The sequence below is a fragment of the Microtus ochrogaster genome, unplaced genomic scaffold (assembly GCF_000317375.1).
Source record: "Microtus ochrogaster isolate Prairie Vole_2 unplaced genomic scaffold, MicOch1.0 UNK74, whole genome shotgun sequence".
Taxonomy (NCBI): Eukaryota; Metazoa; Chordata; class Mammalia; order Rodentia; family Cricetidae; genus Microtus; species Microtus ochrogaster.
This window is the reverse complement of record NW_004949172.1, coordinates 692,355-717,564: the sequence shown is the minus strand read 5'-3', so window position 1 is coordinate 717,564 and position 25,210 is coordinate 692,355. Positions and strand designations below refer to the sequence as shown.

General features: G+C 54.7%; 2 protein-coding genes across 2 annotated transcripts; one reads left to right on the top strand and one right to left on the bottom strand.

The window, feature by feature from the left end:
• The first annotated feature begins 771 nt into the window (after positions 1 to 771).
• On the top strand, positions 772 to 10,188 carry Klc3 (kinesin light chain 3). The gene is made up of 13 exons (XM_026777593.1): positions 772 to 793; positions 5,659 to 5,924; positions 6,624 to 6,854; positions 7,348 to 7,417; positions 7,753 to 7,972; positions 8,301 to 8,388; positions 8,469 to 8,570; positions 8,867 to 9,040; positions 9,356 to 9,446; positions 9,525 to 9,565; positions 9,659 to 9,765; positions 9,884 to 9,947; positions 10,111 to 10,188. Exons 2-13 carry the CDS (start codon positions 5,667 to 5,669, stop codon positions 10,180 to 10,182), a joined length of 1,518 nt encoding a protein of 505 aa, XP_026633394.1. The 5' UTR covers positions 772 to 793; positions 5,659 to 5,666; the 3' UTR covers positions 10,183 to 10,188.
• A 36-nt stretch (positions 10,189 to 10,224) lies between these two features.
• On the bottom strand, positions 10,225 to 23,817 carry Ercc2 (ERCC excision repair 2, TFIIH core complex helicase subunit). The gene is made up of 23 exons (XM_005370288.2): positions 23,787 to 23,817; positions 23,462 to 23,561; positions 19,790 to 19,867; positions 19,651 to 19,713; positions 19,416 to 19,529; positions 18,286 to 18,402; positions 18,082 to 18,198; positions 17,622 to 17,745; positions 17,433 to 17,529; positions 17,208 to 17,341; positions 16,972 to 17,140; positions 16,367 to 16,485; positions 14,561 to 14,630; positions 14,413 to 14,482; positions 14,232 to 14,333; positions 13,112 to 13,175; positions 12,620 to 12,741; positions 11,595 to 11,687; positions 11,439 to 11,511; positions 11,216 to 11,286; positions 10,977 to 11,120; positions 10,716 to 10,859; positions 10,225 to 10,486 (listed from the first exon to the last, which is right to left on the bottom strand). The coding sequence occupies exons 1-23, from the start codon at positions 23,789 to 23,791 to the stop codon at positions 10,394 to 10,396; spliced, it is 2,283 nt and encodes a 760-aa protein (XP_005370345.1). The 5' UTR covers positions 23,792 to 23,817; the 3' UTR covers positions 10,225 to 10,393.
• Between the last annotated feature and the right edge of the window lie 1,393 nt (positions 23,818 to 25,210).

Sequence of the window (25,210 nt, the reverse complement as noted above, 5' to 3'; positions counted from 1 at the left end):
AAACAAACAAACAAAACAAAACAGACAACAAGAACCTCTGTGTGTCTGTATGTATGCACAAATGCCCGTGTGTGGGTGCACATGCGCCGTGAATGCATGTGGAGCTCAGAGAACAACTTCCGGGAGTTGGTTCTCTCCTCGCCCCATGTGGGTCTTGGAGATGAACACCAGGCTGTCAAGCATGGAGCCAGGACCTTTACCAAGTTCTGAGGTTGTAATTATGAAAACAATATTTTTGGAGATTCTATCTTTATTGGGTGTTTTGCCCGCATGTCTGTGTGTCTGTGTGTGGAGGCCCTGGAAGAGGTTGGAACTGGAGTCAAACTGGAACGGTTTGAGCCGTCATGAGGATGCTGGGAATCGAGCACGGATCCTCTGCCAGAGCAACAAGTGCTCTCGCCTGCTGAGCCGTCTCTCCAACTTTTTAAATATATAAATAAATTACATTTGTATGTATTTATTTCGTATGCGTGCATGTACGATTGTACACATGTGGAAGTCAAAAGACAATTTCTGGGTCGCCTTCCACCCTGAGGGTCCCAGGGATCAAACTCAGGTCCTCAGGCTTGGCGGCAAGCACCTATACGGCCTGAGCCCGCTCGCAGTCCCCAATAAAGTTTTGAAAAGTGCTGTTTCTCAGTGTGCGGCGGCGGCGGGCGTGACCAGCGCACCTGTGTGGGCGTGGCCTCTTCCTGGCCCGCCCTCCCGAAGAGTCGCCGGGACGGGCTGCGGCGGCGCTGCGGGAGCAGCGGCGTTTCCGTGCAGCGAGGGGGTTCGGATTTGCAGCCGCCAGGTGGGTGCGAGGGGTCGGCAGCAGCCGCTGCGGGGTCCCTGAGGGGGCCGCGGGGATGGAGAGGGGGCTGCAGGCCTGGCGTCGGAGATGAGCTTCGGGGTCCCTGAAGGCTCCGCCCCGCCCCGACCAGCGGGCTAGGAAAACAGCTGGGGGCGGGGCGGGGCCTTGTGACCCGGAGTCGGTTTCGGGGTCCCCGCAGCCGCGGGGAGGAGCTGGCCGGGCTCTCGGAGGGTCGCCGGGTTGTCAGAGGGTCTCTGGCTGCAGCCTGCGAGTGCAAGCCATGCATGGTAAGGGACCCTCTGCGGCGTGTGCAAAAGTGTGTCAGGCAGACGTGGCGCACTGGAGAAACTGAGGCAGAAGGAGCTGAGTCGGAGGCTAGTCTGGGCTACGTAGTGAGGCCCTTTCTGAAGAGCGAGAGACAGAAGGACAGATTGTGGGTACCAGTGTCAGAGAGAGAGAGGAAAAAGAAAAGGAAAGAGAGTCAGCGAGATGGCTCAGCGGTTAAAGGTTCTTGACTTCTTGAGTCTGATCCCCAGGATCACAAGGTGGGAGGAAAGAACTGACTCCCTCAAGTTGCAAGTTGCAAGTTGCCCTCTGACGTTCCATGCACGTCTGTACACACAAAAAGCATACAAAGGAAAAAAGTGTGAAAGACATCATGATGCTCACAAGGCAGCCGAATCCCAGAAGTTGTCTTTTGACTGTAATCATAACACTCGAAAGCAGAGACTGGTGGATCTCTGGGCTCAAGGCCAACCTGGGCTACACAGTCAATCCCAGGCCAGCGGGGCTGCATAGAGAGACCCTGACTATAGGTATACACATAAATATTTTTGTTGTTGTTTTTTGAGACAGGGTTTCTCTGCATAACCCTGCTGTCCTGGAACTCTTTTACCCAAGTGCTGGAGTTAAAGCTGCATGCCACCACTGCCCAAATTATACATACATACATACATATATATATATATATATATATATATATATATATATTTGGTTTTTCGAGACAGGGTTTTTCTGTGGCTTTGGAGCCTGTCCTGGAACTAGCTCTGTAGACCAGGCTGGTCTCGAACTCACAGAGATCCACCTGCCTCTGCCTCCCGAGTGCTGGGATTAAAGGCGTGTGCCACCATCGCCCGGCACATAATTTTTTAATAAGGAAGAGAGTCAGATTGTGGGTACAAGTATAAAAGGGAGATGAGCTACTAAGCCATCCAATGATGGGGACAGATGGAGTGAATGTGGGTGACCCTGATTGTGTGTCTGTCCCATGTGTGTTAGATGTGGACTGTACACACTCCTTAGCGTGTGTGACTGTGATGCTGGGTCCATGGTCAGCTCTGTGCTTGTGGCTGAATTATGCGTGTGGCAGGGAGTGAATCTCTTATGGTGTTGGATCTAGGTGTTGCATGGGGGAGGGGGATGGAGTGTGTGGAATTGTGTCAGTGATATGTGACTGTCACAGATTGACTGTTGTCACTCTGGTTGTGTGTCCCTGATACAGAGGTGTGGGGGCATGCGTGTGACTGTGCCTGCAAGCTGGGGGTTTGCATAGGTGGTGTGTGCATGCTGCTGCCTGCTTTATGGACCAACGGGAGTGCAGCCAGAAGCTCACTTGTGGCTGTGGACTGTGTGTGTGCATGCACGCGTGTGTGCAGTGTGGCCAAGATGCTCCTCTGTAGGGTAATAGCCATGGAAGGCTGGCCGTGGTTATCACTGGGCTGGCTCTGCACTTGTGTTAAGACTGTGTGTCCTGGCAGTCCTGGGGACAGCCCGAGTGGCAGATGGCTGTGGCTAAGCTGCGGCTGTCCCTGTGGTTGTTGTGTGGGTATCTAGCTGTGGTGTGGGGGAGGCTGCCTCTGGGACTTCAGACTCAGCTGGGTTTGAGATTGTGCCATGGGGATGGGAAGGGTGACACTGGCCATGCTGGGGACCACAGAGACTGACCACTTCTGTGGCTTTTGAGGATGCACCTACATGGGTTCCACACACCTGTGATATTTTTGTTTGTTTTGGCTTTTTGAGACAGGGTTTCTTTGTGTAGCGTTGGCTGTCCTGGAAGTAGCTCTGTAGACCAGGCTGGCCTCGAACTTTTAGAAGTAGGATTTTGACATTAAACGCTTTGAAAATGACACCCACTGAGTAGAAACTGTACTTTATGTTTAAAGTTTGGTCTCTTTCTGGGCAAATTCTGCAGCATGAGCTGCTTGCAAGGCTGAGACATGGAAAAGGCTGTTTTCGGCAGCGCCGGGATCACCAGAGGAAACTGGCGTCAGGGTGGGGACTCACTGTATGGTAGCGGATTACCTCTTTTTATTTTTTTTATTTTTATTTATTTATTTTTTTAAAGATTTATTTATTTATTATGTATACAACATTCTACCTCCATGTATGTCCACACGCCAGAGGGTGCCAGATCTCATTACAGATGGTTGTGAGCCACCATGTGGTTGCTGGGAATTGAACTCAGAACCTCTGGAAGAGCAGCCGGTGCTCTTAACCACTGAGCCATCTCTCCAGCCCGGATTACCTCTTTTTAAATTATATGCATTGGGCCGGGCGGTGGTGGAGCACTTGGGAGGCAGAGGCAGGAGGATCTCTGTGAGTTTGAGGCCAGCTGATCTACAGTGCGATTTCCAGGACAGCCAGAACTTGAGCCGTTGTGGTGAAGGCAGAATTGCTTCCAGCATGAGGCCAGCCGGAGTACATAGTAATTTTGAGGACATCTTGAGCCACCTGAGACCCTGTATAAAAACAGAGCCCTAGATTGGTGCTATCTGCCTGTAACCAGCACTCAGGAGGTGGAGGCAGGAAGGTTTAGCCAAAGATGGCTTTGAACCATTGACCTTCTGCCTCTGGAGAGCCCAGACCTCAGGTCTGCAACACATGCCTGTCCCTCAACTTTTTTTTTTCCCTTTTGGTACAAGGGATGGAAGCCAGGGCCTTGGCTATGCTTGGCTGGCTGTGTCCCCAGCATCCACCTTTTCTTTTAAGATTTATTTTTATTTTATGTGCATGAGTATTTTTCTGCATGCATGCATGTGTACCATATGTTCAAATGTATGCAATGCCCATGGAGGCCAGGAGAGGGTGAGATCCCCTGTCCAGGTCGGGAGCCACTGTATGCCTTATGGGTGCAGGACCTCTGTAATAGCAACAGGGGCTCGCAACCACCCAGCCATCTCTCTAGTTTTTTTTTCTTTTCTTAAGATTTTATTTATTTCATGCATATGAATGTTCTGGCTGCATGTTTGCATTTATGACAGAAGCGGGCATCAGAGCCCACTAGAGGTGGTTGTGAGCCACCATGTGGGTGCTAGGAATTGAACTCAGGACGTCTGGAAGAGTAGCTGGTGCTCTTAACCACTGAGCCATGTCTCCAGTTCCTAGTTTTTCTTTTTTTAAAACAGAGTTCATGGATTCTCAGCCTCTAGTGCCAGACTTACGGGTGTATGCTGCCATGCCTGACTCTGAGCTGTGTTCCGAAAAGGAGAAAGTGTGGTGTGTTTTCTATGATGGGAATGTATATTGTATTTCTCTCCCGTTGTTTCTTTTCTATGTTGTCTTTCTAATGAGGTAATACAAGTTGGCGTGTTTGTTTAGAGAGGGTGTGGGGGCGTGGGGGTGTGTGAAAAGGGAGCGTGCATTGAGCTGTGTCTGAGATGGGAGTCTGTCTGCCATTGTGTCTTTAGACAGAAGGTCCAGGGATGGGACTCGGTTGATTAGAATGCTTGCCTAGCTTGCCCTCCCTGGGTGTGCATAGCATGTCCGGGACCGGTTCATCCCCAGGACCCCGTACGTGGAGTGCAGTGGTTCATGTTGTTTAAGGTCATCTTCAATTATATAGCAAGGTCCAAGACCAGTCTGGGCACATAAGACCCAACCTTAAAAAATTAAAAAAAAAAAAAAAATTAAAAAAAAAAAAAAAAAAAAGGCTAGGTGTGGTGGCACATCCCTCTAATCCTGGCCTCTGGAGACAGGGAAGGGTGGGTTTCTGTGAGTTCTAGCCTAGTCTGGGATACATAGTGAGACCCTGTCTAAAAAATAAAAAAATAAATAAGGACGAGAAAGAGTTTTGTGTTTGCTGAGGTGTGTTTGAGTAGTGTATGTCTGTGAGATTGACCGTCTCTGCCCCTGACTTGGTTTCCAGCATACACACACACAAAACCCCACTTGGGGGACCTTCACCCCTTAACCAGCCGAGGTGGCCACTGCCCTCAGTGAGGCATGGCACAGGTGTGTCTCATCCACCCCTGGGCTGTGGAGCTTGGCTGCTGGGGTTGGGACCCTGGTCCTGGTCCCTCAAGGTCTTGCCAAGCTCAGGAGCCAACTTTAAAAGTCCCTCTTAGACACCCACCCCATCCCACCTCCAGGCTCCCTGCTTTCAGGGCTCCGTCCCTCATCCCTCCCCTCTGCCCCCACTCAGTGGCCTGACTGGTTCCTGACAAAAACACCCTAAGAATGAGCTCACCAGGAGCCTGCCGCCTCCACATGCCCCGCCCCCCAGCCTGGCAGAGGTGGCGCCTCCGGTCCCAGGGCGCTTAGCAGGCTGGGAGCTCTGAGCTAGGGTGTCTGGGGACCTGGGTGGGGGGCCGGGCCAGGTGAGCGGAGGGAGGCGGGGTGGAGGGCACTGGGAACCAGCTGTTAGTATTCTCAGCTAATTAGGCCCAGTTTAGAGTTGTCCTCAGGGTAGAAGCCCTGGGTTTGCAAAGGTGGAGGAGAATGTTCCCCAACGAAGACTGCCTGGGATGGAAAGGGCTCGGGCAGGGAGCTAGCCAGGATGGGTGGGCAGGGGGATGGCGGGAACGAAGAGAAGCTGTGAGTCTGTGTGGCTCACACCGTGACTCCCTCAACCTCACCGCCCCCAGGAGCAGCCATGTCTGTGCAGGTGGCAGCCCCCGGAAGCACAGGGCTGGGCCCAGAGCGCCTGAACCCCGAGGAACTGGTGCGGCAGACACGACAGGTAGTACAGGGGCTGGAGGCCCTGCGGGCAGAGCACTACAGTCTAGCTGGGCACTTGGCGGAGGCTCTGGCTGGACCGGGGCCTGTGGCTGGAGGGGAACTGCTGGAGGAGAAGCAACAGGTTGTGAACCACTCACTGGAGGCCATCGAGCTGGGGCTGGGCGAGGCCCAGGTATGTGGGACCACAAGGGGCTTGAGAGGGAAAAGGACCAGGGATGAGGGGTGTGTGTGTGTCATGGTGGGGAGGCTCAGGAGGCCCAGGGATGAGGTCTCTCTCTCTCTCTCTCTCTCTCTCTCTCTCTCTCTCTCTCTCTCTCTCTCTCTGTATGTGTCTATAGGGTCAGGCCTGCCGGGGGAGGCCCAGAGATGAGGGATCATAATGTAAAGGAAGTATAGGTAGTAGGAGGTCTGGAGGAGCCAGGCTGCACATCAGATTGCTTCCCTGACAAGCATTAGGAATGAGATTTTAGTGTGTGTGCCATATGTGGTTCTTCTGTAGAACTTGGTCCTGGAGGGAGTTTGGGGTTTCCATTATGAATGGAACTCTGAGATTCACTCATGGTAGGCAGGGGCTCTATCACTGAGCCACGCCCCAGCCCCTCACTGGGGGACTCTAGGCAGGGGCTCTACCACTGAACTATGCCCCTGTTACTTACAGATGACTTTTAGACAGGTGCTGGGTTAAATAGACGGAACAGGAATTAACCCTATGCATAATTTGATTGAAATCAGGGGGTGCTGGAAAACTGTTTTCAGAGCCATACTGAACTGTCTTCAGAATCTGGGGGACCTGTGTAGAATGTAGAGCCGGGCCTGGGGCTGTACAGGGGTGCACCCAGCACCCACTCCTCATGGTCCCAATGCTTCGCAGGTGCTGCTGGCCCTGTCTGCACATGTGGGTGTGCTAGAGGCTGAGAAGCAGAGGCTGCGGGCGCAGGCGCGGAGGCTAGCCCAAGAGAACACCTGGCTTCGAGAGGAGCTGGAGGAGACACAGAGGCGACTGCGGGCCAGTGAGGAGGCTGTGGCCCAGCTGGAGGAGGAGAAGAGCCACCTCCAGTTCCTGGGTCAGCTGCGGCAATATGACCCACCCGAGGAGAGCCAGGTACCAGGGGTGGGTGAGGGGGGTACACAGCCCTTCTCAGAACCCCTGGAGACCCTTAGGCCTTTCTTAGTACCCCATAACCTTTCGCGTATATGTGGGATCCCCAAATCCGCACACCCTTTTGAGCTTCCAAAGTCCCCTCAATGCTCCTGTAAGATCCTGTGTCTTCCCCAGCTCAACTGTAATCTCTAAGACTCCTGGCCCACACCTCTGTCAAACTCAGAGCTAGTGTGGCTGAGGCTGGAGGGAGGAGGTTATGAGTTTGAGGTCAGCCTGGGCTACATAGTGAGACTCTCCTGAAGCCTGGCATGGTGGCCGGCCTTTAATCCCAGCACTCTGGAGGCAGAGGCAGGTGCATCTCTTTGAGTTCAAGGTCAGCCTGGTCTACAGTGAGCCCCTGCCCTAGACAACAGAGCTACACAGGCAGGCCTGAAGTAGCTTCAGGGCACTGACACTTGCTGTTCTGGGAACTACTCTTTCCTCTTCCCCACAGAGGCCCGAGTCCCCCCCTCGCAGAGACAGCCTGGCCTCTCTGTTCCCCAGTGAAGAGGAGGAAAGGAAAGGTGGGTGTGTGGGAGCCCTGGGCATAATATCAGAGGGTAGTCACCCAGGACTACAGGCTAAGCCTGGGGCAGGAGCCTTGACCTAAGGGATGCCAAGGCCTCTGAGCAGGGCATGGGGAGGGGAGGGCAGGGTCTGGAAGATGAAGCAGATGGCTCTGGTTACAGCAGGAAGGCTGGAAGCTGGGAAGTTAGGTAGGTTCAGTTCTGGCACCTAACATCCCACCAGCCGGTTAGAGTCCTGTAATCCCCATGTCTTGCACAAGGCCCTAGTGCAAGAGGTGGCAGTGAGGTGCAGGCTGAGGCCGCAGTGGGGGATTCCACACCACCTCCCCTAGGTCCCGAGGCAGCTGGAGCTGCAGCTGCGCAACAAGGTGGTTATGAGATCCCAGCTCGCCTGAGGACCCTGCACAACCTGGTGATCCAGTATGCTGGCCAGGGCCGCTACGAGGTGGCAGTACCACTATGTCGTCAGGCCTTGGAGGACCTGGAGCGGAGCTCGGGCCACTGCCACCCTGATGTGGCCACTATGCTTAACATCCTGGCACTGGTATACAGGTGAGGGTTGTGGCTGGTTGGAGGGCCCCATCTGCGGTGGTGGGGTACACTGGCGATCCTCTGACAGGGCATCTGAGTGGGAACAGAATGGGGAAGGCACAGGGTAACAAAAGGAACAGAGATCTGGACAGGTGGCGAGACTCAGAGTCTGGGCACCAGGGCAAGCCAGGGACGTGAGGCCGATGCGTGGCAGAAGTGGCAGTGTGGGGACCCGTGCTCAAGGCCTGGGACACGTGGGAAGACGAGACCCCTGAAAGATGCCAGGCAGTCCTGGCTCAGTCCAGCTGGTGACCCCAACTTAACCCAGCCTTCAATTCCTGTTCTGCAGGGACCAGAACAAGTACAAGGAGGCCACGGACCTTCTTCACGATGCCCTACAAATCCGGGAGCAGACGCTAGGGCCTGAACACCCTGCAGTGAGCAGCAATTCAGGAAAGGAAGGCTTGGGGATGGGGGCTGCACAGGCCCTCTGACTCGGCTAACTCTCCCCCTGCAGGTGGCCGCCACCCTCAACAACCTGGCTGTCCTCTATGGGAAACGTGGACGTTACCGGGAGGCAGAGCCCCTGTGCCAGCGTGCCCTGGAGATCCGTGAGAAGGTGCTGCACCCAGCCCTTTGCCCTGTCACTGGTTCCACAATCCATAACCCTTGGTGTATAGTGCATTTGGTGGCAATTTCTTCCATTTGAGCCCAGAGTACCCAATCCCAATCTGTCACCCTGATGAGTTTAAGTGCCATCCTAACTTTGACCTCCTGACCTACCTAATATTCTAAGCTGATTTGTTAGACTCAGCACCCCATGACCTCTGACATGGCTAATTCCCACCTGCCATGTTAACCTGTGGCATCTCATGGGCCACCCTACGTGACAGATAAGGTTTGTGTGCATCCCAGGTCCTCGGTGCCGACCACCCTGATGTGGCCAAGCAACTCAACAACCTGGCCTTGCTCTGCCAGAACCAGGGCAAGTTCCAGGATGTGGAGCGGCACTACGCGCGGGCCCTGAGCATCTATGAGGCCCTGGGGGGGCCGCAAGACCCCAATGTGGCCAAGACCAAGAACAACCTGGTGAGGCATCGGTGGGTTCTGTCCAGGGGGCACTGTGGGTAGGGGGACCTCATACTGCTGCAGGTCCTTCAGTACAGAAAAACAGGAGAAACCCAGTTCACAGGAGCCCGTGTCAGGCTTTATTGTCATAGCAGATGCCCCTAACACTTCACGCACTGAGGTAGGAGGACCAAGGCACAGGGTGGTGCAGGGAGGGTTCTGGTGTGGTGTCTGCTCTGTAGTCATCTGAGGCAGGATGCTGGGGAAGGCGGGCAGGTCTGAGAAGTTCCCAGGCCTAAGCAAGATGCCCACGCCCTTCCCCTGCCCTCCCCGCAGGCCTCAGCCTACCTGAAACAGAACAAGTACCAGCAGGCAGAGGAGCTGTACAAGGAGATCCTCAGCCAGGAGGCCCTGCCTGCCCCACTTGGTGAGCCCACCCCACTGCTCCTGCCTACCCTCCTGCGTGGCGCTTGTTACCCCACTACCATGTCCCTCTGTTCCACAGGCGCCCCCCAAGCAGGCACAGCAGGTGACACACAGCAGCAGGTACGCAGGCTCCAGCAGGCTCCACTCTGGGTCCTTGTGGGCCGGGTCTGGGTGCGCCCACCATGTCCCCACATGTCACTGTGTCCTCCCCAGGTCCTGCGCAGAAGCAGCTCCTTCTCCAAGCTCCGAGAGTCCATCCGGCGGGGTAGTGAGAAGCTGGTTTCCCGCCTCCGAGGGGAGGGCTTGGCAGGGGCTGCAGGGTGAGTGCTGGGTGAGGTCAGCAGCCTGTCAGCTTTCCGGGGTGCCTGTCTGTGACTCTGAGAGAGCCAAGGCCCTGCAGTCCTTCCTGACTCACTCTTGTCCTCTCGTCCTCTGAAGGATGAAGAGAGCCATGTCACTCAACATGCTGAACGTGGATGGTCCAAGGGCTGCCAGGACGCAGGTGAGGGGCCAGTGATGGAGCAGGGTGCTGCGGGCAGGCTCAACAAGACAGAAAAGGTGGGGCTCCCTCTGGGGACTCAGGATAGGGGGAGTGGGTGGGTAGGGGTATGACGTGGCCCCAGTGTCAATGGAAAGGAGCTCTGACCTCCTGTGCCTGCCCCCAGCTCTCAGCCCGGCACTTGAGTGAGGCCTCTCGGACCCTCAGCGCCAGCACCCAGGACTTGAGCCCGCGCTAAGTGGACTGGCTGCAGTGGCCACAGCTGTTCAGGAATCAGGGAAGGGAGGGCCGGTGGTTATCTGGTGCCCTGCCTTGGTGGCACCTGTGGATTGGGACCCTGCTATCCTCCCTGTAATTAAAGGCTGTACACGGGTCTGGATATTCGCCTGAGGGTCCTGGGACCTCCAGCACCTCCTGTGGAGCCACAGGTGTCACCCACAGTCCTGTGCTCAGAGCTGCTGCGCGATCTGCTCGATCCGCTGTAGTGTCTCCTCTGACTGCAGCTGCTCCAGACTGAGCAGTGACAGGCCCAGCTGATCTTCCTGGAGGGACAGAGGTAAAGGACAGGTGTCAAACTGTACATATCAAAATGACCCTGGTTGTCCGGTGACTGGAGTGCATGGCCACACTAGGAAGAGGACATTAGGGCTCCATCAGTGTCCCCAGGCTGTCCACTCTCCCTTCCTTCCTGGCTATGGTGACCCTGAGTTGACTAGGAAAAACACGTGCACCTGGGAGGGAGGAAGAAGAGGCATGGGGCCAAAGTCTCACCCTGTGGAAGGGCTGTGCCATCTGCCGCAGGAAGTACTTGGCGACCTGCACACCCTCGTCCACCGTCAGGTTGAGGTTGGAGTCAGTCAGGTGCTCCTGGATCCATCGAGGCAGCTTGCCACGCTTGTCGGCCCGAGCAAACCGCTGTGAGGAGGGAGGGGACAGCAAACCCAGGTTGGAATCCAGGCTGCCCACCACCCTGTCCCTGTGATGAAGTAGGATTGGCTAGGCTGGGGTGCCCAGAAGCACCCTGAGCTCCACCTTGTCAGCAAAGACCATGAGACCGTAGTCTGTCTTGCCCCTGATGGCACGACCCACACACTGGGCTGCATGGCGCATGGCATCAAAGGTGAGAAAGTCATTCTCACGGATCTGGAACTGGTCCCGCAGGTACTCTAGTCGGGCCTAGGGGATGAGGGAGGAGGAGTCTAAGGTTGGGAGCTAGCTTTTCCCATGTACGTACGATGCCCCCCTCCTGACTCCACTGCTCCCCAACTCACCTTGAGAATTCGGCTCTGGGTGTAGACATAGGGGACTCCAAACATGATGACAGCCCGCCCATAGTGATGCACTGGGGAGGACAGCAGGGTCACGGTGCATCCTGGCTGGTGCTGGGTGTGCTGAGGGCCGCCCCCGCAGTGTGGAAAGGGGACAGGACAGGACCCCTTTGCATGCTCAGTGCCCCAAGGGAGCAGCCATGGTAGGCTGGGCAGGTCCACTCACCAAAGTCAATCCCTTCTGACACTTTGCCCCGAGCCACTGAGAGCAGAATGGCCCCACGGCCGTTCTCGCACGCCTAGGGAAGTGGAGGCAGTCACCTCAGCCCCTTCCCATGTACCTGTTGGCAGCTGGTATCCCCTGCCTGTCCCAGGCACCCACCTCCTGGTACTTCTCCAGGGCCACACTGGTCTCCGCCCCGTCCTGGGTCTCAATGAAGAGCAGCTTGTTCCTCTGGATGTTCTCAAGGATGCCCTGGGGTGACAGGGAGGTCAGGCCACAGGGCCACGCATCCTGTTTCAGCCTATTGCTGTGGCTTCCCATGGAGATCCCTCTCTGGGGCCCCAGCTGTCCAACCTCTTTGGCAGCCCAAAGTGGGAAGCCAATCGCCAACCAAGAAGTGGACGGCCTGCCCGTGATCCAGGCAGGACCAACCAGGATTATCCTGTATCCTGAAAGTTCAGATCTGTCACTACAATGCTAAGGGATTGAGGCAGAAGTCAGGCTGCCCAGGACAGGACAGGGGGTCCAGAGCATCAGTTACCCATGCAGCTCAGTGAGAGAGCTCTTTCTGAAAAACACACCCCCACCCTACCTCACCGAGTTCAGAAGATGAATCTAAAGTGCCTCCGAGCACAGTTAAGAACCTGCAGCCTCAAGACCCCAGGCCATCAAATCTCTATTTGTTTTCTTCAGTATTAGGGATCGACTGAGACAGCGGCCCACATACTTGCTCTCCTGCTGAACTAAACTCAAGCCACACCCACAGTCTATAGTGCCTGTTCAAACCTAGGCCTGAGAGCAGGGCTCAGTGCAGTCACAAGACAGAAGGCCAACAGGCCCTGTACCCCTGGGGGACCAGAATTCCCATGGCCTCATCCACATACTTAGGAGAGCTCCTGGTTGGGAGTTCTGGTCCAACCGAACTCCCCAGAGACCCTGCCCCTCCCCCCACGGGCTCCAGGCCTGCTTAGTCTGCAGCATACGTGCCCCAGAGGTGGGGTGGGTGGCCCCTCTGGTGGAGGGAAGCACTGAAGACCCTGTAGGCTTCTGGTGGGAATGGGTGGGGTGCTGGTAGTACCACTGTCCTATCCTGTGCCACGTGTCACCAGTGGAAACATGAGGACTGAAGCCCCACAGCAAGAGCAAAGCTGAGGGTTTGGGCAGCTGTGGCTAGGTGCACCTACCTGCTCATACCAGGAGGCCACAGTGCTTTCCATGTATTGGTAGCTGGTAAAGAAGGCCACAATGCCATCAGGAACCACAGCAGACATCTCCAGCAGCAGGTTGCCATAGTTGCGGATTACAGCTAGGGAGAGGGGGATGGAGTGAATCCTCTCCTGGTGCCCACTGAGGCTATCCCCGACTGGAGCTCAACTCTATCCCCGACTCCTCCTCCCAAGCCTATTAGAGGGCTGTCTGCCACCCCCGAGGTTCATCAAGGCCATATGACAAGTCACAGCACAAGAAACCTGTAGAAGTGGCTGTGTTTCTTCAGGGCCTAATGTCCCAAGGGCCCTATGCTATGTGTTGAGGCTCAGTAATGTGCCTGGTGGTGCAGGGACCCAGGGAAGCCCAACCCACAGTGGCCTGCTGAGGGTAGGAAGAAGGTCTGTGTTAGCCACAGAGGCTGGGGTCCCACCTGAGTCCTACCCCAACCAAGCCCACAGGTGACTCACCAATATCTTCCCTGGTCTCAAATTTGGAGCTGATGGCCACCTGGTCATTACCACGGCCAATGATCTGGAGGGTCAGAGTGAAGATGATGTGACACACGTGACAGCCAAATGCCCCCTTTTTGGTGTCTCATGTAGCCCAGGCTGGCCTTTAGACTAGGGGCCTCACTGAGGCTACCCATCCTCCCAAGCCCATGAAGGCTGTGCCCTAACCTCTAAGTTCTGTGTAACCAAGGTGATCCTAAACTCCTGGTTCTTCTGCCCACTTCCCAAGATCACAGGCCAGCCTCACCACACCTGTATGTACTTCTGGGCGTGGACCCCAAGGCCTGCTGTGTGCTAGGCAAGCACTGTATGAAACAATGCCCAGGCTCAGGAAAGGCTTATGCAGACAGTGGATTAGATGACCCTAAGCCTATGGTTGCTTCTGCCTGGCCAAATGCCTGGAGCTCAGCCATGAGCTACTGGCCTACAGCCACACAACAACAAGCCCTAGGGACGGGACCTCTGTGTTTCTAAGCAAGGCTACACTCCAGCCTTAGGTAGTTCCAGAACACAGGTCACCACAGCATACACCCATTGGCAACCCTCCCCAGTCCACCATGACTGATGGTGGCCAGAGGGAATGTTCCTAAAAGCCCACAGCTTTAAAAACAGCCGCCTAACCCTGCTGCCGAGAGAGAAGGCATGCAGACAGGTTCGGCCTTCTGGCGTGGCCCTCCACACAGTTGGTGCTCTGCAAGCATGCAATCGGGCTACACACATTGCATGAGGGTTAAAGTGTCTGATTCTGTGCCAGGCAGCACCCCAGTCACAGTTGGCTGCGTGGGCCGCACGGACTCTGGGGCAAACATGCCTAGCACCTTGCCGGGCTCTAAACTCCAAGCAGAGGTCAGGAGGTGAGAGGACACAGCTCTGCCCCAGGCTTCAGAGAGGCACATTACCCAAGTCACAGCCAATGACACACGGCAAACTCACCCTGACCAAGCACCAGGCCTGCATTGCCCAATGTATACTTCGCATGGGTGCCTAAGCACTACGGCCCGGGTTGCTGGGAAGAAGCCTCCCAGGCGCCACTGAGCCCCAGCTGAGCAGCTGCCCCCCACCTGTCTCACCCACTCACCATAGGGCAGAGGCAGACTCGGGCCAGCGTCATGGTGAAGGTTGCCATTGTGACAGGGTGGAAGTCCAGGATCTTGGGGTAGATGTCCAGTGGGGACAGTGTCTACAACAGACAGTAAGGAGTCCTCAGCAGGATGGGGCAGGGACCAGGACCCCACGGAGCAACAGCACAGAGTCCTTACCCCAGAGGTGATGATGACAGACTGGAAGCGTTCAAACACAGGCTTGATGGCCAAGGAGGCGTCCATACAACTGTGGGACAACACAGCAGTCACACAGGGCTGAAGGAGGGGCCAAGGCCTGTCCCATCCACACAGGCTAGCATCTCACCTGAAGTGCAGGATGGGATTGGCGATGGTGGGGGTCCTGTCGTCAAAGGGCTCAATGATAATGGTAAAGCCTGGTAGGGAAGGAGGCTCATGAGCCTTGCTGTGGTCACCCCGGACGCTCACCATCCAAGTGCAGAACCAAGCACCAGAGTGCATGACAGCCGCAGCCTGCCCACTCCTCTGCACGGCCAGACCATGACTGGGCTGTGCCAATGCTCAGGTGTGGAAGCAGGGCGAGCCAGGGCTTCCCTGCAATTCCTGCAGGGAAGTCAGGACCACCCTTTCCTAGGTAGCTGTACACCCCTGCCTCGCCCATCCCTGCTCCCCACAAAGCAGCCAGGAAGACACTGTGGAACCTCAAGTCCCTCCTCCCATAAACAGAAATGTGTCTGTGGACTCTGCAGTGCACCCTTGCTCCCAGCTGCCATGTCAGCTCCATCCCCCAGGGCCCACTTGGTCGTTTGAGTCCTTGCTCCAGAGGCACCCTGGGGGGTCAGTGCTACCGCTCCTCACAGCACTGCCACACTTCCTAGTATCTCTTTCTGGACTGATCTTTGCTCCTAGCCCCCAGGCTGTGGGGGGGAGGGTGGATGGGGAGGTGGATGGTGGAGCGTGGTTCTGGTAGGCCCTACTGTTTCCACAGGGCCAGGCCCTTTGTTGACTGAACAAATGATCACATTCACAGATTGTTTCACTTGGCAATAAATGATCAGGTCCTGTGTTGTCTTGTGCTGAGGACACAGCAGGGACCAACATAGCCTCGGTCTCACCCACAAGGGCTCCCCTTCCACTGGGGAGACAGCTAGCCAGAGACTCAGCTGTGACAGAGGAAGGGGCAGGCCCAGCAAGGGGCGGGGTGGTGGTGATTTTCTGAGAGCTAAAGGACTCGGGGAGATGATGGGGGCACAGGGAAGAAGGCTTCAAGCGAGAATGTGGAATATCGGTAGGTGGGGGCAGGGAGAACAGCGAAGCCCAAGAGAAGGGGCTCAGTGAGGGCTGAAAGAAGGAAGCAGACAGCTGCCAATAGCCCTGAGGTGGTGCTGATGGCGGGGTATCCTTCGGAGGCTGGCCCCGCTGCAAGATGCCAGCTGACCTGGTTTCCTGGCTACGGCAGTAATCCCCAGGGATAAGCTTAAAAACTCAGTGTAAAGCTGGGGGCAGGGCCGCACATGGACACCAAGCAAAAGCCCCCAGAATGCTGGGTGGGTGGTGGTGTCGCACACCTTTAATCCCAAAAACAAAAAACAAAACAAAACAACAACAACAAAAAAAACTTAGGGAAAAAAAAAAACCAGGAATGTCCCCCTCTGCCTCTGTGTATGAGCTTACATCCCTTTCCCTCAAGGTCTTCATGCCCAGCACCATGCTTCTACACCCTGGCCTCTTCTTCCCATAGCTCCCCCTAAGCCTCCCTTTCCTGTCCCCAGGCTCTATGGCTCCCCCTCTCTACTAGAGGAACCTTGTAAACAACAACCTCACCAAGTACATCCCTTGCCCAGAGCCTGCCGTGGCTCCCAGTGCCCTCATCACACACGAGGGCACCTCACCCAGCTGAAGGGGAGCTGACCCCCACAGCACCCTCTGGCCCGTGTCACACCACTGCCCACTGGCTTTCTCCACTCTGCAGTCAGAAGGAGCCTCTGGACATATGGATCTGAACACAGGGCTCGCTTGCTCGGGAACATTGCATGGCACCCCAGGGCTCTCAAAATAGCTCAAATTCCCAGAACCTCTAATACCCCACCCGACTTGACTGGGTTCCCATGTCGTCCTGTCAGAGCCCAGCAGAGGCAAGAAGGGAGCTTACCCTTGGCATAAGTGCTGACAAGAGTGGCAAAGTTAGCAAGGAGTGTGAGCGGGGAGAAGTCGGCCAGGTCAGCAATCTCCAAGGTGTGCAGCAGGGATCGCAGGCGTTCAGCACAGAACCTGAAAAGCGATGGGGTCGGGAAAGGGAAGCCACATGTTTCCCTGAGCACCTGAGCATTGTTTGTGGCCAGCCTGTCCCCACACTGTGCAAGAACCCAGAGCTACCACTCCAGGACAGGACGGCATACAACACTACCACATGCGCAGGTTCACCGCCTGTATGCAAATTATTGTCAAGCAAGACCCATGGCCAACAGTCACTCTGCTTCTGCCCTGCCACACTCCTCAGCCAGTATCACGGACCCCCACGCTCAAAGACAAACAGCCGCACACACTTTCCCAGGCTCACAGAGACTGTTACTCCACCCGCCCCCCTCCACACAGGGACACACAGACACAAGGCTGCAGAAACACCAGGTAGTCCTACAGTGTTCCCCACCAAGAATAACTGACCTCGGCTCCACAGACCCCCTCCACACCCAGCTCTGACCTGACCCCCTGTCACCAGCACATGGTCTGGACATGTGGTGCACCTGCGGGCCGCACCTGAGGGGCTTGCGCTGGATGCACACGCGCTGGGCCAGGCCGCTCAAGAAGGCGGGTGGACTCTCCTGCACCACATGCTGTACACGCAGCCGCCATTTGACGTACTCCAGCAGCCGCCGCAGGAAGCCCAGGAAGTGTTCGGCAGTGCGGATGGAGCCTGGCACTGCCTCTGCAGGGACACTGAGTCAGCTGGTACAGGGGGCATGAGGGGTGGCGGTGGGTGGGTCATGGCTCACCCTGCAGCACCTCGTCGGGCAGCACAGGGTTGGCTAAGTGGGCATCTGTCTCCCGTGCTACACTGGCCTCCCGCAGCCCCTCCACCAGGCGCCGGTACTCGTCCCGCAGCCGCTGCTCATCTGTGTCCTTGATCCTGATGGGGACATGGACAGGAGCTGGAATGGGGCAGGTGTCTAGGGTCACTAAGGCAGACACAGCATATGGAGCAGGAGCAGAGTGGGCACCTGAGCACGGTTTTCTGCAGGGTGTCTAGGTTGCTCTGGCAGCGGTCCAGAGTTCTGCGGGTGAGATTGACACTCATGGAATCAATGCAGACATTGTCTAGGGAGGAAAGCAGAGAGAGTTGGGCTCAGCCAGGCTTGGGGGCGGGGCGGGGGGCTGCCACTGTCTGCACACCCTGGCACTCTCCTCACCAATGTTGTGGGCTTCATCGAAGACCACTACGGCCTTGCGAGCCAGTTCTTTGGACACCAGGTCCGCAATCTTGGGGTCCAGGAGGTAGTGGTAGCTGTAAACCACCACGTTGGCATGCAGGATCTGGGCACATGGAGGGAAAGGTTGCCCTGGGCCCTGCTGGCCCCTCCCCTCATACCACTCCTTCTCAGGTTCACAGAAGCGACCCGAGACAGCAGATGGATAGACTGATAGACAGGAACACACAGACAAGGCATAAACAGGGGAAGTAGGATGGAGACAGATGGCCCAGGCACCAGGACAACAGATGCAAGCAGACAGATGGGCTGACAGACAGGTGGGCACAGTGCCCATGTCTATGTCCACATCTGAGAACCCGGGGGAGATTATTCCAAGTTTGAGGCCAGCCTGGGCTACAAATGAGATCCTGCCTCAGAACAGAACAAAACAACTCTTCACCGAGTATCGAGCCAGGAAGTAGGGGCACCAGCCCTGCCGCTGCCCTAGAGCCTTCAGGTCATCCAGGTTGTAGATGCCCGCAGAGAGGGGCACCTGACGTCCATGGGTGTCAAATTCCTGGAGCAAGGCCAGAGGATGGCAGGGTCAGGGCCAGCTGCTGTTCAGCGAGCCTCTACCCTCCCTGGCCCGGGCTCTTCCCTGTACCTCATAGAAGCGGCAGTGAGGCAGGCTGGCATCCTGCTGGTACTGCGCACGCACGTACGAGGCTGTGAGGCTGTGGCACTTGCCATCCACGTCCTTCCCAAAGCGCAGTGGTGTCACCTGAGGGTTCAGGAGACAAGTCAGGAGAAAGTCGTGCCAGTTATGCCAACCTGGTCCTCCACACTCGGACACCTGGAGTGGCATGTCAGCTGGGCTTTCTGGGCAACTGGACTCGATCCACTATTAGTTAAAAGCACTTCCTGCAGAAATGTCAGAGTGGGACCACTGCTAAATCTCAAAACTGCCCAAAGCTGGGCATGGCAATGCCAGTTACTAAGACAGCCGAAGCAGGAGGACTGCACACTCAGGGAGCCTGGGCACAAACCAAGGGCCGACCTCACAATAAAACGTGAAAGGGAGCTGGGGGCATAGCTCAATGGTAGGCAGAGGGCTCTCAGAGCACACACAAAGCCCTAGGAGCAATCCATAGCACAGTACAACCAAACAACCAGAGGGCCAGCTGGATGGCTCCGTGGGCCTGACAACCTGATCTCAACCCTTGGGATCCACAGTGAAGAGAACAGACTCACACAGTTGTCCTCTGAGCTCTGTACATGTACACCGCACACATACCCCCACTTCCCAGCATGCACACATACCCCACTTCCCAGCATGCACACATACCCCACTTCCCAGCATGCACACGCACGCACACATACACACACAATATATACATGCCACTGTGTGTGTGTGTGTATGTATATGCCTAAAAAATAAAATCCTAAGTTTCTCTAAAAATCAAGCTGGACAGGGCTGGAGAGATGGATGCTCTTCCAGAGTTCCTGAGTTCAATTCTCACCAACCACACACTGGCTCACAACCATCTGTAATTAACTTATGCTTTATGTTTACAAAAATCCCAATACTTCGAGTAAGCTCCCATAGACTCTGACCTGTCCCATAGGTCCAATGTGAAAGTCTGGATGTGACACTCAAGCAGTTGCTGAGCTCAAACAAGCAAGGACCCAACAACTGAAAGGGGCGTTCCACTGGTGGCTACCTCACACTGGCAAAGGGTTTCTCTGGGGCTTGGACTGGGGAGCCCAGGGCTGAGGGCGAGGCCCGGGTCTCACCTCAGGATGAATGCACAGGTTCTTTCTCGAGCTCAGAGCCAGTCCTAAGAATGGCAGCTTCTCCCCTTCCTGCTGCTCATAGAAACTGAGCAGCTTGCGAAGCTCTTCTATGACCTGCTTGGACGATGGGAACATTGGGTAGGGACCTCAGGACAAGCATAAGCCCCTGCCCAGCAGGCCAGTGAGGGCAGCAACTGGGAGGGGACAGAGCATGGGGTTCGTCCACACTGCCCACCTTCTCAATCTCTGGCACAGTCCGTGAGCAGTAGATAAGTTTGGTCACCTCCAGTGGAAAAGCCTGTAGGTGACAATCAGCTTAGCCCCATGCAGCCCTTCCCAACTCCCCAGTCCAGACACTCAGGATGGTCACTTACCCTCTGGTAAGCCACTATCAGCGCCAGCAGGGATACTGTCTTCCCGGTGCCTGAGGGCATCTCCAGGACTCCATGACCCTGAAAGTTGGGCGCAAAAGAAACAGGACACAGGCCATGAGAACCCCAGGGACATAAACTCTGGGGACCTCCCTGACACGCTACTATCTGGGATCACAACATACACACGGTGGAACTGCCATCAGAGTCCCAGGAAAGGCGGGCTTTAGCTCTGCTTCTCCTTTTGCTGGAGTTTACTTTTCATTCTTAATTTTCACCCCAAGAATTGCTATGTAGTCTTGGCTAGTCTAGTACTTGCTATGCACCTCTGGCTGGTTTCAAACTCTTGGCAATCCTCCTGCCTCCACTCCTGAGTACTGGGATTACAGGCTCAGCCCTATTTCACTGTCCTTGCTGAGCAACAGAAGGTAAGAACCTTCACCTCTCTGGGTCACAGCACCCTTGCTTCTAGGCGGCTCCATAGCTCTTACTTGGAGCAAGATTGTGAGGACTGCTGGGTGATAGTGGCACACGTCTTTATAATCCCAGCACTAGGGAGACAGAGGTATCGTGGGTCAGAGAGATGGCTTAGCAGGTAAAGACACCTGAGATCAAGCCTGATCCCAAGTTCAGGACCTACATGGAAGGAAAGAACCAACTGCCTCTCAGAAGTTGTCCTCTGACCTCCTCATACATACCACAGCACGGATACACACACTCTCAATACATAAGTATAATTTACACAGCACGGATACACACACTCTCAATACATAAGTATAATTTACACAGCACGGATACACACACTCTCAATACATAAGTATAATTTAAAAAAAATTTAAAGAAAGTTTGTGGGGAGCTGGAGAGATGGCTCAGAGGTTAAGAGCACTCCTGACCTCCTCAGTACAGGAGGTCCTGAGTTCAACTCCCAGCAACCACATGGTGGCTGACAACCATCTGTAATGAGATATGGTGCCCTCTTCTGGCCTGCAGGCATACCTGAAGGTTGAACACTGTGTACATAATAAATTTAAAAAAAAAAGTTTGTGGACTGGAGAGATGGCTCAGAGGTTAAGAGCACTAACTGCTCTTCAGGAGGTCCTGAGTTCAACTCCCAGCAACCACATGGTGGCTCACACCCATCTGTAATGAAATCTGGTGCCCAGGACACTATACATTTAATAAATGAAACAAAAGAAAGAAAGAAAGAAAGAAAGAAAGAAAGAAAGAAAGAAAGAAAGAAAGAGAGAAAGAGAGAGAGATGCTTGTGTTCAGGGTTGTGGAGATAGCTCAGTACGTAAAGGTGTTTGTCACCAAGCCGGACAGCCTGCATCTGATCCCCAGAACCCACACAAAAGTGGGAAGAGACAACTGAGTCCACAAGGTTGTTCTCTGATCTCCACATACCGAGCCCCTTCCCTCCACTACCATGATTGCAAACACACCAAACAGCCTCCGCGAAAGCCTGTCACCCAAGCTACCCAGGAACCTAAGGCAGAGGGCCTGCTAAGATCAGTATTGGCCTGGGCTACAGAGCTAACCTGGGCAATTTAGTGATGCCCTGTCTCATACAAAAAGGAAAGAGAAGGCTAGGATGTAGCTCGAGCCAAGGGTACTTTGCCTAGCATGTTGCTTCAATTCCCAGCAAACACACACCAAAGAAACAAGGGGCAGCAGTTAAGAGCACTGGCTGCTCTTCCAGGCAGAGCACTGTATTCACAATAAATAAATCTCTTAAAAACAAACAAACAAACAAACCACCCTGAGTTGGAAACTGCTGCCTTTCATGTATGAATCGGCACAATCCTCACAACAACCTAGGAAGGCAATCACCAGCTCCATCTTAAAAAAATAATTTACATGCGTGTACATATGTATGCTATGTGTATGTAGTCTGTACAAGCGGAAGAGGCTGCCGGATCCCCTGGAGCTGAAGTCACAGCTGGCTGGGTGAGTGGTGGTCACAGGCATGGGTAATAGAACTGGGTCCTCTAGAAGGGCAGCAAGTCTTCTTAAGCACTGAGCCGCCTCTCCAGTGCCTCCTCATCAGGCATGGTCTCATATACCCAGGGATGATCTCCAACACATTAGTTTGTTCTTCCTCTTCCTCAAAACAGGGACCGAAGGTAGGAGGGTTGCTAAATTCAGTGTCAGCCTGGGCTGTAGAGTAAGTCTGGGCAAGTTAGTGAGGTCCTGTCACATAACAGAAAGGAAAGAGAGGACTCTGGTACAGCTGGAGGTACAAGCCCAGCACACTGGTTCAATTCTTTCCATGGAACAGGTTCTCTCTATGTGACCCAGGCCGTAGGCACAGGGCTCCTACTGTCTCTGCTCCAGTGCCATAATTAAAGGCATACCCCACCAAGCCTGGTCCCCTACACACATAGAGAATGAATTTTGATCCCATTGCCTTCATGTTCTGAGTGCTGGGATTACAGGCTTAGTTTTATACTGTGCTGGAAATGAAACCAGGGCCTGGTGCACGGACCAACCAAACTGCATCTCTAGTGCCCCTCCCTAGAGAAGCACAGCCATCATTGGCAGGGGTCAAAACTGTAGCAAGAGCTTAAATGATATAACCAAGCGTGCACAGCTAGAAGCCCATGGATCTTGGTTTCCAAACCAAGCTGACAAAAAAAGAAGTCCCTGTGTCCCTAAGGCCGGGACTACTCAGCCTTGTGTGTGCATGATGTATGTTTGTGGGTAACTAGGTCAAGGTCATAGGACAACTAACTTTGTGGAGACAGTTTTCTCCCTCCACTTTTACCTGGTCCCTGGGATCCAATTCCACACTCACACAGCAAACACTTACCCACTAAGTCATCACACCAATCCCTACTATTTATATTTTTAAAGGTCTTATTATATCCGGGTGGTAGTGGCGCACGCCTTTAATCCCAGCACTCTGGAGGCAGAGGCAGGCAGATCTCTGTGAGTTCGAGGCCAACCTGGTCTACAAGAGCTAGTTCCAGAACAGACTCCAAAGCTACAGAGAAACCCTATCTCGAAAACCCAAAAATAATTGAATAAATAAAAAGGTCTTATTATATAGCCCTGGCTAGCCTGGAACTCACCCAGACCGGCTGCAAATTCCCACTGATTCTCCTGCCTCAGCTTCCCCAGGGCAAGGGTTACAGGCACGGATCATCTTATGCCGGGTTAACTCAGTGTTGAGATTCGAGTATGCTAAGGCAAACATTCTACCAACTGAGCTACAACCCTCCCTCCCCAAATTACCTAGCTATTTTTGGAAACAGAGTCTCTCTATATGTAGCCCTGGCTAGCCTGGAACCCACTATGAAAGCCAGGCTGGCCTTCAAACTCGGGTCAGTCCTGATTCCTCAGCCTCCCTGCTGCTGGGACATCCGTACACCGCCACATTCCATTTATGTGGTGCCGGGATAAAACCCTGAGCTTTATCCGTGATGCTACTAGACAGACAAAACCCTACCAGCTGAGCCACAGTCCCAGCCCTATTATTTATTTTTGTTCTTGGCACAGGGTTTCACTATGCAGCCCAGGCTGATCTCAAAACTCGCAGCGATGCTCCTGCCTGAGCTTCACAGCGTGCTGGGACTGCAGGCCTGGGCCAACGTGCCCGGCCCCCGACCAGGACGTTAGCTACAGAGCCAGAGCCACGGGAGTGCAAAGAAGAGCACCCGGGGCTCCGCCACCCACCTTGGCGTCCAGCGTGCGCTTCAGCTCCAGCATGTAGGAGAACTGCTCCGGGTAGATGTAGTCGTACGGGAAGTAGACCAGCAGCCCGTCCACGTTGAGCCTGGCGGCGGCGAAGCGTCTGTGCCCGATGCTCTCGGGACACCCCGGCCTCCGTGCCGCCCGCCCGCCCCCGCGGCGTCTCCCCGCCAAGGACCCCAAAGCCACCCGGGCCGGTCTCCGCAGCCTCTCCGCGCCGCGCCCCGGCCCCGGCCCAGGCGACGCCCACCGGCCGCCCCATCGCCCACCGCAGAGAGGACCGCTCTCCCCGAACCCCCCCCCTTCTCACTTCATGGCGGCTTGCCCCGGCGTCCACTCGCCCGCCTCATGAATATTCAACGAGGGGGCGTGAGTTAGAGATTCACCTTCCTCGCAATGCTATTGGCTGAGCCTGCTCGTCACTCCGCCAATCGGAAGATTGGCGCGTGCGCACGGAGGCGAGAGGGCGGGTCCCGGGGAGAGGCAGTGCCAAAGGCATCGCCGAGGATCGCCGACTACTGGGAACAGAACGTGGAAGAGAGCCGAAAGAATCGATCCAGCTCCTTGACGTTAGCTTTTCCAGATTCTGTCCTGGTTGTCGAAGTAGTGAACAGAGTTTAGGGGAGAATAACAGAGAAACAGGAGGCTTTTCGGATCCTTCAGTTACAGTGGTTTAGTTGTACCAGACAAGCACGGATTCATAAAATTCGTGTCCAGACTTAACGCAAGAAATCTAAAAACAGCCTCTCCCATTTGTTTGAACCCCTACTCTAGCCAGACTCTAACATTTATTAAGGGGCGGGGGGAAACCACTCAGTGGTTAAGACCACTTTCTGATCTCGGAGAGGACTCCCAAGCACCCCACATCAGTCAACGCTAGCTCCAGGGGATCCCACACCTCTGGCCCCTGAGCATACCTGCATTTAGGCGCACATAAGCTCTCTGGAGACAGAAACAGAAAAACCATCCTTGGCTACTTAGTTCAAGGCTAGGCTAAACTGTATGAGAATATTGTTTCAAAAAGAAAAATCCAAAAACCAACCAACCACCATCAATAAATACATACATAATAAGAAAGCAGTTTACCAACTGCGCTATCTCCCCCAGTGCCTTCTTTTAATCACGGTTTATTATTTATTTATTTTGGTTTTTCAAGACAGGGTTTCTCTGTAGCCCTGGCTGTCCTGATACTCGCTCTGTAGACCCAGCTGACCTCGAACTCAGAGATCCATTAGCTTCTGCCTCCCAAGTCTGGGATTAAAGGTGTGCGCCACCGCCACCCGGCACGTTTTCTATCTTTATTGTGTGGGTATGTGTGAGGGAAAGCATGTGAAGGCGCACGTGTGGAGGGAAGGGGAAGCCTGCAGAAGTCAGTTCAGTACTCTCCTTCTCCCACGTGGGGGACTTGAACTCAGGTCAAAAGGCAAGAGCCATCCAGAGCCCCCACCTCCTCCCCATCCCATGTCCCACCCTCTGTTGACACAGCCTCGATACGTAAGCAAGGCTGGTCTGGAGCTTACTGTGTAGCCAAGGCTAGCCTCTGTCTTGTGACTTGTGACTCACCAACATTAGATTCCTGAGGACTGGAACGACAGGTGGATAACGCTGTCTGTTATTTCTCTGCCCTGGAAAGCTGCTTCACTTGATATCCACACCAAGTCGCTCAAACTCCACTCAAATGGCACCTCTCTTTCTTTCTTTCTTTCTTTCTTTCTTTCTTTCTTTCTTTCTTTC